Here is a 15,247-nt window from a genome sequence, read left to right on the forward strand (position 1 = left end):
ACCATGCGAAAACAAAGATAAATATCTGAAGGGCATTAATTGTAGTCACGGCACGCAATGCTGATGTTGTTAACATTAACAATTTGACAGCAAAGTATAATTTGCACGGTTTGACGTGATATGATAAGCGATCGACAGCTGCACATTCTCCTCAAAACGGATTCATCCGCGCTGTGCCGTCTCGAGGAACAACTCACGTAAAGTTGATAATTCCGCGAATGACTGCAATTGCAGATTTCGAACAGAGATGGCGACAAAGAGGAAAAACTGCGGACTGCAGCTTTACATTCAAGTGTATGCAATTCCACAGGGGCTATACGCTGATTTCACGCAGCCGCCATTTTGAAATGGCTCCGGTGGGAAGAAAACCGGAAGTGTCGCCTTTAATCATAGGAGAGTCACGAATGCGATGGCGTATTGTTGTGTTTAATGTAGAAATTAGTTATTCTAAAAATGTACATACATTTCTTTCATACTTTAGACTATATACTAGGGGCGTAGCCAGAATTTTATTTTTGGGGGGTCCCGTCTTTAAATGAGGGGGCAACATATATACATATAGGATATATACACTCACCGGCCACTTTATTAGGTACCCCATGCTAGTAACGGGTTGGACCCCCTTTTGCCTTCAGAACTGCCTCAATTCTTCGTGGCATAGATTCAACAAGGTGCTGGAAGCATTCCTCAGGGAGTTTGGTCCATATTGACATGATGGCATCACACAGTTGCCGCAGATTTGTCGGCTGCACATCCATGATGCGAATCTCCCGTTCCACCACATCCCAAAGATGCTCTATTGGGTTGAGATCTGGTGACTGTGGAGGCCATTTTAGTACAGTGAACTCATTGTCATGTTCAAGAAACCAATTTGAAATGATTAGAGCTTTGTGACATGGTGGAAGTAGCCATCAGAGGATGGGTACATGGTGGCCATAAAGGGATGGACATGGTCAGAAACAATGCTCAGGTAGGCCGTGGCATTTAAACGATGCCCAATTGGCACTAAGGGGCCTAAAGTGTGCCAGGAAAACATCCCCCACACCATTACACCACCACCACCAGCCTGCACAGTGGTAACAAGGCATGATGGTTCCATGTTCTCATTCTGTTTACGCCAAATTCTGACTCTAACATCTGAATGTCTCAACAGAAATCGAGACTCATCAGACCAGGCAACATTTTTCCAGTCTTCAACTGTTCAATTTTGGTGAGCTCTTGCAAATTGTAGCCTCTTTTTCCTATTTGTAGTGGAGATGAGTGGTACCCGGTGGAGTCTTCTGCTGTTGTAGCCCATCCGCCTCAAGGTTGTGCGTGTTGTGGCTTCACAAATGCTTTGCTGCATACCTCGGTTGTAACGAGTGGTTATTTCAGTCACTGTTGCCCTTCTATCAGCTCGAACCAGTCTGGCCATTCTCCTCTGACCTCTGGCATCAACAAGGCATTTCCGCCCACAGAACTGCCGCTCACTGGATGTTTTTTCTTTTTCGGACCATTCTCTGTAAACCCTAGAGATGGTTGTGCGTGAAAATCCCAGTAGATTAGCAGTTTCTGCAATACTCAGACCAGCCCTTCTGGCACCAACAATCATGCCACGTTCAAAGTCACTCAAATCAACTTTCTTCCCCATACTGATGCTCGGTTTGAACTGCAGGAGATTGTCTTGACCATGTCTACATGCCTAAATGCACTGAGTTGCCGCCATGTGATTGGCTGCTTAGAAATTAAGTGTTAACGAGCAGTTGGACAGGTGTACCTAATAAAGTGGCCGGTGAGTGTATATATATATATAGCCAGAATTTTATATACCTATTCTGCGGTGATGTGGTGGCGACTCATGTAACATGTAAGGGTGGCGCTGCCAATAAAGCACCTAAAAGCGGTCACAAAGAACCGGCAAAAGTAATGATTATGAATATGTAAAATATAGCAAGGAGATATTTTAATTGTTTATTAATAAACAAGTGTTTTCTTTGTCGGCTAAGATGAAGTTGACGATGCTGAGTGACTCGCGATCTTCAGTATTGAACGCGCCAGAGAGAAATGCACATTTCATAAGGATTACATAAGCAGAGAGCAGTCTGTAGTCTGTTTTCTTTCGTTTTGAATTATTCTGTTTAAAAGTAGACATGTGAGGCAAGTAGGCTACCTTATATGCTGAGTTTCGGTTCATTTATGAGACGAGCTTCACGGGCCGGCGCCTTCGTTTCTGATTAGGCTATCTATCGTGTGTATATTTACTTCTTATTTATTAAATCCAGGCAATTGGTTGATGAAACATTCATTAAAATTAAGATACAATTAATACAAAACGAAATTCAGGTTAAAGAAAGGGTTTGTGCTTTCTGTTTGATGTCTCTGTGAAAGTTTTAAAGCATCTTTTAGTGCCACTTTCAGAGCGCTCACGTCTGTAACGGAGAACACGTCCGTAACATTGTTTTTTCCTCATAAATGCGAACACGAAAAAAGAAAGAAAAAAAAATGAATATTATATGTAGGCTACTGTGGAGACTGAGAGGAAACCCTTCTTCATCCGGTGGGTAGTAGGCCTATTACTTTGGTTTGCACAGTGTAATTTACATAATCACTAAAAAAATATTTTGCCTCCTAAAGTTTTTTTTTTTTTTTTTTTTAAGCAATCAGAAATCTGAGGGGCCGGACATGTAAATGAGGGGGCCTAGGCCCACCCATTTCCCCCTCGTGGCTACCCACTGCTATATACAGTGAAATTCATTTATAAATAAAATTATTTTTTATATATATAATTCAGAACGTAAAAAAAAAAGAAGCAGGAACGAACTATATACATATCCTATATTGGATATTAACATCAATAGTGTAAATCGCGGCAGCAGCTTCAGGTTGGTAGTCCAAGGCATTGTTGTCTATCTGTACTTCCGGGGTTCTTCCCACCGGAGCCTCGCTTTCGATTTCAAAATGGCGGCTGCGTGAAATCAGCGTATACCAAAGTCTCTTTGATTGTGTAAGCGTGACTGCGACCGATCTCAGGTATATAGCATTTACCTCTGTTTGGTGACCGAAGCTGGCGAGCTTGTAAACGTGAGACCCGCGTTAAACAAGGCGTGAGGACCTCTGAGCAACATAGCTTCCTAATATAAACGGGTATATAAGGAAAGAGTTGAAAAGAATAATCAAATGTGCTGCTAAACTATTATATAAATGACCATTAACCATCCGTTCTATCGGATACCACCATTGGACCGATCTAGACGGGCTCACACCCCTGATATAGTTTTTTTGCATTTGTAAAAGAGCACTATAAATAAACAGATTTTGTTTTATTAATCATAAAAAAAAATTATTATCAATATAGCTGATTAGCATTAATTATCAAAAAAGTACCTGAAAAACATATTTTTTCAAGTACCTTGGAGGACCATATAAATACAGTTGTACATGAATATGGTTATTTTAAAGGTGATATTGTAGTTATATGGACAGTCAACTGATCACTTTATATCTGCTCTTTTACACCGGCTTTGAATAAGACTCATCCAATCAGAATCTAAAGCCATAACTATATATTTTATAAATTAGAGCTAATTACAGTAATTGTCGTTAACTGTTATATTTGGGAGACAATCTGATGTGCTGAAAGGAGCAAAGACTAAAAGAACCGCAGAGAGAAAAGATGCTTCCCTCCGGCATAATCTTCATGACAGACGCACACACACACACACACACACACACACACACACACACACACACACACACACACACACACACACACACACACACACACACACACACACACACACACACACACACACACACACACACACACACACACACAGAGAGATCAGAACAAGTCATCCATACGCTCAAAGCGACAGCAGATGGCAAACTGGGAAACAAGACTTTTAATTTAATTAACCTGAAATAAATAAGAAGGCCTGAATAATGCATGCCATTAAATTCAATATCAGCCATGCAAATGTGCAATTCTGTGTGGGATAATTTGATTTCTGAAGCAAGGATTAATTCCAGTATTAATGTAATCTAATATAATGTGGCTTTATGCATCACGTCTAAATGACAGCAATAATTAAGTTCTATGATAAGGTCACGCATCTGAGGTTTACATGCAAGCGTTAAAAATGAGGTCTGTAAATAATGCATAACAACAATTTTTATAAATAACTTTGGTAACACTTTATTTTAAGGTGATGTAGTTACACGTTACTACAAACTATAGTAATAAATTAATAATTAATTAAAAGTAACTAACCCTAAACCAGACCCTAACCGTAACTCTATAGAAAGTACATGTCGATACATGTCGTGTTTTAATGTGTATCTACACCAAATATAAACAGTATATTGAACAAAGGCATAGAGAAAACAATGACGTGTTCTAGATATGATTACTGTCCTCAGACAGACTCTGATCGACATCCACAGATTCTTCAACAAACTACAAATCAAAGTGACTGTGGCTTGAAGCACATCTCTGGACCAATGAGATTCGCTCCACTTGAAGGAAACTCTAGCGCCCCCTTGAGGCCACAACAAGAACACATCAGGACGGCACTCCAATGTGGCGGCCAGTAAAAACTATTTGGCTTTAAAAACTATTTTAAATTCAAACCTCAACTTAGTATAAAGTACCACAGGCATAAATGATGATTTTGACTTCAACTTCTCAACTATTAAACTTTGAGAAAATGCTAAAAAAAGGAAAGAAAAACATATTTAACAATACAAAAGTGCTTTTAAAATTCAAGACAAAAATAATGTAGCTGTAAAAAAAAGTTGTCCAATTAATATTATTTTTTTACTATTACTATTACATTCTAATAGCATTAGGGTATTTTCTGTGAAGTCTACCTTTTTAATAATATGCTAATGTTGTACTTATTTAAAAAAGATGATGCTCTTCTTTTATTTATTTTTATATGGTAACACTTATTTTTAATAGATTTAAAAGATTATTTTTGTAAATTTCCTGTGTTTTTGTAAAAAAGAAAAGAAAAAGTTTTTAGTTATTTTAATACTTTAACTTAAATTAAAATGACAAATGTTGCATTGGGCATTTTTTAGTGCTGTCTGATCGACCAATCGCGATCAATCGCATCTAACATAAACATGCAGTACTGGTCTAAAGTTTGGAAACATTACTATTTCTAATGTTTTTGAAAATAGAAATCTTTTGTAACAGAATACAAACTACCATTCAAGATTTTGGGGTCAGTAATATGTCCAGACCTGAACCCACACTGAAAACCTCTGGAATGTGATCAAGAGGAAGATGAATAGTCACAAGCAACCAAACTATTACTATTGTAGTTCTTTCATTACGACAATATAAATTTCTCGCTAGCTATAAATCAGAAGTGGAACGCATACACTTACACACAAACTGACCGCAACTTTCAGACGCCATCTTTATTTTTAGCTCAACTGTCACAGAATGAAATGCACAGGATTGTGGGATATCAAAGGCAGCGAAGGACACATCTGTGCTGCCTTCAAAACCTGATCAGATGTGAAGACAGAAAGTGAAGCTTACATTGGACTCAGACGTGCCTTGATGATTTCCTTCATACCTTGGTATGAACGTGTCCTCCGAAAGCAACATTTTGTTGAAATTTCCGTCCGAAATTTTCGTATGCGTTTTTTCGTATTCATGATTCGGTGGGTCTGAATTGTCAAAACACCATTCAAACGGCTTGCTACGGATGCGAAAACGCAGAAAATCGAACACGATCCGATTTTTTTTATGACGGACGAAAGTTTCGGAGGCAGTGTGTAAGCGTGATTGACATAACGTGAGGTCGTATTTATTTTTTAACGTGGGAAAATTTCTGACGCGAATTTCGGACTCAGTGTGCAAGGGCCTCAAGGCTACAGGCAGGGCGGTTTTATATCAGGGTTGGAGAGCTACGGGAATAATGTTGCCCATCCATGTACTAGATCTTGAAGGAGTCCAATCCCTCTCTCCACAGACCCTCCAAACCCAAGAGCAACACTCGTCCTGTGAAAACCACAGACAATCCAGGCGGAGGGAAGCAGATCGTCTTTGTCATTTTGACATCCTTCTCTTCATGCTAATGTGCCTGATGTCAGAGGAATACTAATCAGATTTGCTGTCTGTCTGTGCCCTGCACTGAGCTATTCCCTTTAATCCTCATCTCAATAATGTCTTTCTTTCTCACAATCGTTTTTACAGCTTTTGACTTGATGACAGTGAATGAATTATTTCGGCATAGTCATGCCAGAATTTACATAAAACTTAACCGCTGGACAACAGACACCAACATGGCCAGAACCACAACTGAATAAATTAGTTTTTATTCAGTTTTCGCTATTCTATCTCTTACATCACTTAGAAAAAAATGCTTACTGAAGTATTGAAAATATAAGATAAAACAGGCAAACAATTAATGAATCAAGCCATATATTCTAGAGATCCTATCATAAACCTGAGAGCATCATTGGAGGTGGGTTTTGCAAGGGCAAACGACTCAGAAAATGTAATATTTCATAAAGAGCGTTTTTGTTTTCTATGCGACAACTGAAATGAAACAAAATGATGAAGTGAAACAAAATGGCCAAGGCTGCTCGTATATCGGTTTCATTCATAAAACGTGTGTCAAGGTAAGATTACGGCTCACTTCTCCCAATAACAATACAGCTGTGCTCTTGAAAAGCATGTTCCACTCCATTCCCCACCCCGGCATCCATGAACAATAGCAAAACACAAACACTTCTGAGTCTGACTACACCAGAATCTCCCCTCTCATCTCTCGCATCCCTCTAATTACGAGCGGCTCAAGAGGCGTGTGTATAACACTTCTGAGCTGAGGAGTGAGTGAGATGTGTCCAATCAGCAATTAGTCATTAAAAAGTGCTGTCGCCACAGAAACACGAGGTGAGGTGAAGTTTGGGCTCAGGATTTAATATCAGGCACATAATTAAAGAAACAAGATAGAGTGAACACATACTAACATCCTATGGGAGAAAACGCCTTGTTGAGGAGAATGGCCAGACTGATAGAAAGGCAACATTGACTAAAATAAGCACTCGTTACAACCGAGGTCTGCAGAAGAGCATCTCTGAACGCTCAACACGTCCAAACTTGAAGCAGATGAGCGTCAGAAACAGAAGACACACACCGGTGACACTTAGTCAGATGAGAACTAGTCAGTTGTTCAGACTGATGGCAGAAGATCTGGACTTTCATTGGCCACTGACCGCCCGGGGGTCTGACTGACGTCTAAAGCAATCATTCACTGGTTGTTTGGTTCCGGGTCATGTTTAGGGGCATACAAATTTAACTTATTGGACGTATTTGCCGAGTCTGTGCCGCAAACTTTGCTTAATTCACATACTTTTAAAAAAATCCAGCGTTTAGTTGATCCTGGTTAGCGCTGAACACAATGGCTTGCTTTTTCCACAAGGGGGTTTGACATCACGGCATCTTTTGGCGCTTTTCCACTGCATGGAACGGTACGGTTCGGTTCGGTACGGCTCACTTTGGCGCTTTTCCACTGCATGGTACAGTACGGCTCGGTTCGGTACGGCTCACTTATGGCACATTTCCACTGCATGGTACGGTACGGTACGGCTCGCTTCGGCTCGCTTTAAATGGTACCTGGTCTGTTGAGGTTCCAAGCATACCGTACCGATACTAATATGTGACGTGAAAACACTACAGATCACTGATTGGTCAGACAGACAGAATCGTCACTATCAGCGTCATTGTATTTGCGACACGAGACACTAAACCCACTAGATTTAAATAGCCAGTAGACAACAGCCACCACTGTAGCACATGTTTTAAAACTACTTGCTTGACTTGCTTGTAGAAAATAGAAAGAAAGAAAACTTCCATAAAAAAGAAATGGCTGAATCGTGGTCAGTGGACGAAGTGCAGACGTTCGTCTCGTTGGTTGCCGAGGAGCGGATAAACTATAACGGTCAGACTATAATCCCACCCACTTTGAAGCGGTACTAACTGCAGTGGAAAAGCAAACCGAGCTAAAGCGAGCCGAGCCGTGCCGTGCTGAGCCGAGTCGTACCAAGCAGTGGAAAAGCGAAGCGAGCCGAACCGTGCCGCGCCGAGCCGAACCGTACTGAGCCGTACCGAGCCGTACCAGCAGTGGAAAAGCGCCATTTGTTTCCAGGCGGACTGTAAAGAACGCGACACACACGTCTCCTGGAAATCCTGTAGAATTCAAGCAGATTCGAAACTCAGATTCGACTTCGATTCGACTCTGCGTGTTTCCCATGTTGTGTGCCATTTGGATCAGACCCTTCAGCCAACGGTCCGTGGCCGTGACGTCCGAAGCTGAGACTAGCTAAGAACAAGCACCAATTCATCTAGTTGTTTTTGCCAGATTAATACAAAAAGTATTAACCAACAGGACAAAAACAAATCCTTTGTCGGATGAATTTCATTTGTGCATGTGAATAGGCCGCAACATGAACACCGACCCTAATAGAAAAGGTTTTTTTCTTATTAAAAGTTTGGGGTTGTGTTCAGTTGTACCGCAGAAACACATTTACCCACAGCACTCCAACAGAAACTCCATAAACCTGAAGAAAACCTGCCGTTCCTGCTGCAATTTGAACAGGCAATCCTCTAGACGGGCACACTAAAACCTGAGAGCCCCACTGGAATACAAATGAAGCGTTCCTCACGTCCTGAAGAAAATCAACACAATCCCATGACAGCTTCTGGAAGTTTAGACCCACATAATACTGGGCCAAGAGTACATACAAGAGTCATTTATTCATCAATGCAACACTCTCAGCTTATACAAACCGTACCTTTGCAACCACATAGGCAACATGGCAGCGAGGTTTGCAAAGTATGATCACCATATAAATGCTATTTACATATCAACACAATATTTACAAGCTACTCCAAGGTACATTGTGATATTACCGTGGTACTTTTTTTTCTGTGAGATACTTCTGTATCTGGCAGGCTCAGGGTGTGTCAGTTAGTGAAGAGTGTCGGGTCGACACCATGCGTATCGAAGCTGTGCTGGCGTGTCAAGCGAGTGCGAACGCCTGAATCAACAGCGGTCACTCTTCGGCCCATAGACTCAGGCAGAGTGGAGCTGTGTTCAGTTTACTGGAGCAGGTGCGTAATCAAACCTCTTTGGTCCCGTGTGTATATGTGTGTGTGTTTGTGATTTCCCACGGGTGGCGAGGGTCTCAGGTAAAGCAGCAGAGAGCAGATGGGACAGGCGTCGGAGGAGAGCCTCAGGTGTCCCAGTCCCAGTGCGTACGCCACAGACCCCTGTGTGTTCGTCAACACCTGTCCAGATGCAGGACCACATGTGAAACTGCTGGATAACGGATTCCTCTTTAGGAATGACAGACAGCTGATCTACTGAGAGCTTGAAAAGTACCTGATTTTAAAGGGATAGGACACCAAAAACTGAAAATACTGCCATCATTTACTCACCCTCATGTTGTTTTTAAAACTAAAGAAGGATTTTTGATTTAACAGCAATTATATAGGCTATATAATATATGAAATTCAAAAATTATATTATATATAAATTATTTAATTAATCCATTTATATCATTTATTGATATATTTTAATATAATTATATATACACTCACCGGCCACTTTATTAGGTACACCTGTCCAACTGCTCGTTAACACTTAATTTCTAAGCAGCCAATCACATGGCGGCAACTCAGTGCATTTAGGCATGTAGACATGGTCAAGACAATCTCCTGCAGTTCAAACCGAGCATCAGTATGGGGAAGAAAGTTGATTTGAGTGACTTTGAACGTGGCATGATTGTTGGTGCCAGAAGGGCTGGTCTGAGTATTTCAGAAACTGCTAATCTACTGGGATTTTCACGCACAACCATCTCTAGGGTTTACAGAGAATGGTCAGAAAAAGAAAAAACATCCAGTGAGCGGCAGTTCTGTGGGCGGAAATGCCTTGTTGATGCCAGAGGTCAGAGGAGAATGGCCAGACTGGTTCGAGCTGATAGAAGGGCAACAGTGACTGAAATAACCACTCGTTACAACCGAGGTATGCAGCAAAGCATTTGTGAAGCCACAACACGCACAACCTTGAGGCGGATGGGCTACAACAGCAGAAGACTCCACCGGGTACCACTCATCTCCACTACAAATAGGAAAAAGAGGCTACAATTTGCAAGAGCTCACCAAAATTGAACAGTTGAAGACTGGAAAAATGTTGCCTGGTCTGATGAGTCTCGATTTCTGTTGAGACATTCAGATGTTAGAGTCAGAATTTGGCGTAAACAGAATGAGAACATGGAACCATCATGCCTTGTTACCACTGTGCAGGCTGGTGGTGGTGGTGTAATGGTGTGGGGGATGTTTTCCTGGCACACTTTAGGCCCCTTAGTGCCAATTGGGCATCGTTTAAATGCCACGGCCTACCTGAGCATTGTTTCTGACCATGTCCATCCCTTTATGGCCACCATGTACCCATCCTCTGATGGCTACTTCCACCATGTCACAAAGCTCTAATCATTTCAAATTGGTTTCTTGAACATGACAATGAGTTCACTGTACTAAAATGGCCTCCACAGTCACCAGATCTCAACCCAATAGAGCATCTTTGGGATGTGGTGGAACGGGAGATTCGCATCATGGATGTGCAGCCGACAAATCTGCGGCAACTGTGTGATGCCATCATGTCAATATGGACCAAACTCCCTGAGGAATGCTTCCAGCACCTTGTTGAATCTATGCCACGAAGAATTGAGGCAGTTCTGAAGGCAAAAGGGGGTCCAACCCGTTACAAGCATGGGGTACCTAATAAAGTGGCCAGTGAGTGTATTTATAATATGAATGAAAGGTAAGTCATACATGTTTAAAACAACATGGCTGTCCAACATTTTTTTATATTAAAAATATGTTTTACATTTAAGCACTTGAGTTTTAAGGTTTTAACTGTTTTGTATTTGAATATATTTTAAAATGTAATATATGAATGTTCAGCATCATTACTCCAGTCTTCAGAGTCACATGATCCTTCAGAAATCACTCTAATATGCTGATTTGCTGCTCGAGAAACATTTTTGAGTATTATCAATGTTGAAAACAGTTGAGCTGGTTAATATTTTGGATGCAACTGTGATTAATTTTCTTTAGGACTCTATGATAAATGGAGAGAGCTGCTGTAAACATGTTTCTCACTACAGTAATGAGAGTCATTTGGCATGGGGGAAATGTTTAACTGTCATGAAAATAATGTTTTGATACAAAAACAGGTTTCATTCATGTCATTTTCAAGCAAAATATCATTTTCTCAACATGTGATTCTGAATGTCCCAAACATTAACCAAACTGTACATGAGCATAAGTGCATTTTGCATGCCGACAGAACTGACAAACGAACTGATGACCGCCGTCAGAGATGGAGAAGAGGAGAAGAGAGGAGCTTGTAATAGTCTCCTCTCGCTTGGCTGCCCAAACAGGGGCTGACAGCGTTAATGTGACTTAGCTCAGACGGGGTGAATTATTAAAAACCACAGCAATGGCAGGGGAAGGAAAAGGGCAGCGAATATCACTGTCAGCCCAACACGGATTACTGTGTGTACGTGAACATGTTCAGAAATTGCACAAATAACGGCTCTGTGCCCCTGTCCCTTAGAGCATGACATGAATTAGCATTTTTCCTGCGACTCAGTGTGTGTGTGTGTGTGTGTGTGTGTGTGTGTGTGTGAGAGTGTCCATGTAGCGAGCGTTGGCTAGTGGTCTACAGAGAGCATATGGCAACTGTAACGACCACATGTCACCGCCCGCAACATCTGATAACCTCTCCTTATGAGGCATCATACTTCATAGCTCATCTTACATCATCCTTCAGGAGAAAAATAACATTCCCCCTCATGCAATCAGCTTTCATTAATGTGACAAGACTGAAATATCTGCTGCGAATCAATTATAAACATAAGCAGTCATAGCAACACAACATTAAAGGTGAAGCCATTGAGGCCATTTCTACACTACACAGAATTGCAAACAGAACTAGATTTTGCACATGCAGAACTTGCTGTCATGAAGATGGATGGTCGCCAAAACGTTGTTTTTTTTTGTTTTTTTTTGCATGTTGTTTTGTGATATGGATCAGGTCTCCCTTCAATGCAAGAGATATTAATGGCTATTTTAATGTCGGTCAAGAAAAATCTTACATTTTGTGATGTCTGCATCACAAAACAGTGGTTGTTAAGGACTTAACTACCTAATGTTACAAGTTCATGTTCAAAGCTGTAGTGCAAGGGCACTAGTAATAATGATTTTTAACTTAAGATGTCGCCTAAAAAAAACCCTCTTATGCAAGAAGTCTCTTATTCTCAACAAGGCTGATAAAATATACAGTAAAAACAGTAATACTGTGGAATATTATTACAATTTAAAATAGCAGGTTTCTCTGTGATTATATTTTAAAATGTAATATATGATGCAAAGCTGAATTTTCAGCATCATTACTCCAGTCTTCAGTGTCACATGATCCTTCAGAAATCACTCTAATATGATGATTTGCTGCTCAAGAAACATTTCTGATTATTATCAGTGTTGAAAACAGTTGTGCTGCTGCTTCATATTTTTGTGGAAACCACGATTTTTTTTCAGGATTCTTTAATGAATCGAAAGTTCAAAAGAACAACATTTATTTATATTATTACCTTATAAATGTCTTTACTGTCACTTCTGATCAATTTAATGCATCCTTGCTGAATAAAAGTGGTAGTTTGACCCCAACAGTAGTGTATATGCCACTTCAGATATAACTTCTGTGCCGTTTTTGTGATGTAAATAAATCTTTAGGCCGAGAGAGAGAGAGTTCAAGACATCCGTGGAGCAGAGCTGAAACCTGTCGACGTGATTGGTAATGTCGTGTGTGTGGGTATGCGAGGACATTTGCTGCTGGAGATGAGCGGATTGACCCTCTCAAAATGGAGGCTGATTGGAGAGCAGATGCTTTACAAGACGAGCTAATTAAGTTGAAGTCGCAGTGTGAAACAAGAGGAAGATTATCGCTCTCCTCGATCGTGTTGAGAGGACAAATCCAATTCCATCTCATTTCTCTATTTTACTCTCTTTCTCTCTCTCTCACTCGCTCTCCCTGTACAGCCGAGCAATGATGTATTGCAGAGTTTAATCTTTACTAAGTTTTTGGTCATTTTGACTGCTGAAGTGGAGGACGCCTCAGAGGAATTCTAATAGGAGATATTTGTAACACGCTAAATGTCTTGCACACGCTCAGTAGAGACTCTCTGTGCCAGAGAAAAAGAATCACTGAGTTGTTATTGTTAACAAAAACTGAAACTATTAAAAATAATTTGTTTGGTATTTGAAATAATAAACATAATAATACAAAATATAAGCAATTGATAAAAAAACTTTGAAAATTGGCAGCCTAAGGAAATAAAATAACTTGAAGTGCTAAAATTACTAAAACCAAAAATTAAATAAAAATACAGCTAAATATAAAAAAAATTACAATCACAAGAGTAAAAAAAAAAGAAAAAGAAAAAAAAGCTAATTCAAAATTATTAATATATAGTACTATAACATCATGTAAATACTATAACAGTATATTACAAATAATAAAATAATATTGCACTGATTCACCTTCGGAGTAATTCGAAACAAAAAAACGAATGCCTTTGAATTTAAATGTTATATGATTATTTGGGAACTATAAGACTAGTAGTTATGAAATAAAATTGTACTCGTGCACTTGTTTTATCAACCCATTACACATTCACAAAACCTTACCTTAACACGACTCCACTTTCAATTGCACAACTAGTGCACCAACACTTTGTGAATTTTGTTACACTCCTTTAATACCAAACACAAAAAGTTTGAAGCAAATTTGCAAACTGAATCAAGATTGCAATCAAGAAAAGTGAAACTGAATCAAGCGACCGGGAAAGGCCAGCGCCGCGAGGGAAGTTACGAGCATGACCGAGGCGAATCTCTAATGAGCTCTAACCAGTCTGGGATGCCGAGGGACTAAGGGAGATCAGGTCACAGGTCAAAACAGAGCTGGCAGCTGTCATTTACACTCCCGATCTCGCTGTTTATAGACGCTCTGTCTGGCAGAAGCCAATTAATGTTCACCCGTAGCAACTGAGAACTAGACAAAAATGTGTGAAGAAAAAGGATATCCGTTGCTTTGAGAGCGTGCCGAGACTAGCATGTATGTGTACCTGGACAGGTTTCTTGCGCGAGCCCTCGTTGTTTTCCGCCTCCTCATGTTCTTTGCTGCCCTGCGGCAGGTTTGAGTAGTTGGCGAGACTGCTGAGAAGAGACGATACCATGGGAATTGTGTCCATCTCCTCCTGTAGAGCAAACACACGCACATACAGAACAAATATTGTGAGCATTAAATAATTCACTCGTGATGAACATCATCTGAAATGTCACGTTTACATTTACAGATTATACAAAAGACAAGCCCAGAGGACAATTTATTGCTCAGAATTGAATTTTTAATAGCTAATGAAACTCTCAGTAGAGTTTTATTTACAGTACGAAGCATCATCTGAAATGGAGGAATAGTAAAAACAGAAACAACTAAGTCAGTAGTTGTCATACAGTAAGAGTACAGAGCAGCTCAGATCATTTGATCGAGGAAGAATTTGATGAAAAACTTGAGAAGCTGCCGTAACGATTTAGTGACAAAGTAAAATGTGTTTACGGCACATTTGATCAAATACAGTAGGTCATCCATGCAAACCAAAAATATATGCATACTGTGCATATTAATTAGTCATCTAGCATACATTGGGCTTCACAAACATCTTGAATTTACATGTATTGAATTCAGTGTATCACAGAAAAAATATTTGAGATCACACTGAAATAGCCAATTTGTTTTTTGTGGTCTTAATTGCAATTGTTGAGATCTCTTCTGAAACTCTAGAAAAGACACAAGCCAAAGTCTCCATTTGCTCAACGTTTAATCTCATTTCCACTAGGAGAAACAACAGAGGCATACAAGTAAAATAAAATCTCATTTGAGACTTTTCAAAGACCTTCCGTCATCTGAACTAAAATTTTCTGTTGACAAGCTGACAAGATTTTAGGTTAAAATGCATATGCATGCACTTTATAATTTAGCTCATGTAACATTTGAATCACTTAAATAGTCAACTAATAAATATGAGGCCATAGAAAGGCAGTTTAAAATAGTTTTAGATGCAGTATAGCATGTGATTTGCACTTATTTTGGACTGAGGGCTCTCGCATGCTGTTATCATCCAC

General features: G+C 40.0%; 1 protein-coding gene and 1 long non-coding RNA gene across 6 annotated transcripts in view; one reads left to right on the forward strand and one right to left on the reverse strand.

Annotated features, from left to right (window-relative positions):
- The window catches only part of LOC130104159 (uncharacterized), a 217,174-nt gene that overhangs the window by 96,371 nt on the left and 105,556 nt on the right, over positions 1–15,247 (forward strand). The window lies entirely within an intron of this gene.
- The window catches only part of slc12a5a (solute carrier family 12 member 5a), a 115,295-nt gene that overhangs the window by 42,229 nt on the left and 57,819 nt on the right, over positions 1–15,247 (reverse strand). For all 5 annotated transcript variants that reach the window (XM_056270567.1, XM_056270570.1, XM_056270569.1 and 2 more), the window contains one exon: positions 14,191–14,322. In XM_056270567.1, coding sequence (XP_056126542.1) covers positions 14,191–14,322 — 132 coding nt within the window. The remainder of the gene's footprint in view (positions 1–14,190; positions 14,323–15,247) is intronic.

The sequence above is a fragment of the Rhinichthys klamathensis genome, unplaced genomic scaffold (genome assembly GCF_029890125.1).
Source record: "Rhinichthys klamathensis goyatoka isolate OS25496 unplaced genomic scaffold, OSU_Roscu_1.1 h1tg000303l_1, whole genome shotgun sequence".
Classification (NCBI taxonomy): Eukaryota; Metazoa; Chordata; class Actinopteri; order Cypriniformes; family Leuciscidae; genus Rhinichthys; species Rhinichthys klamathensis.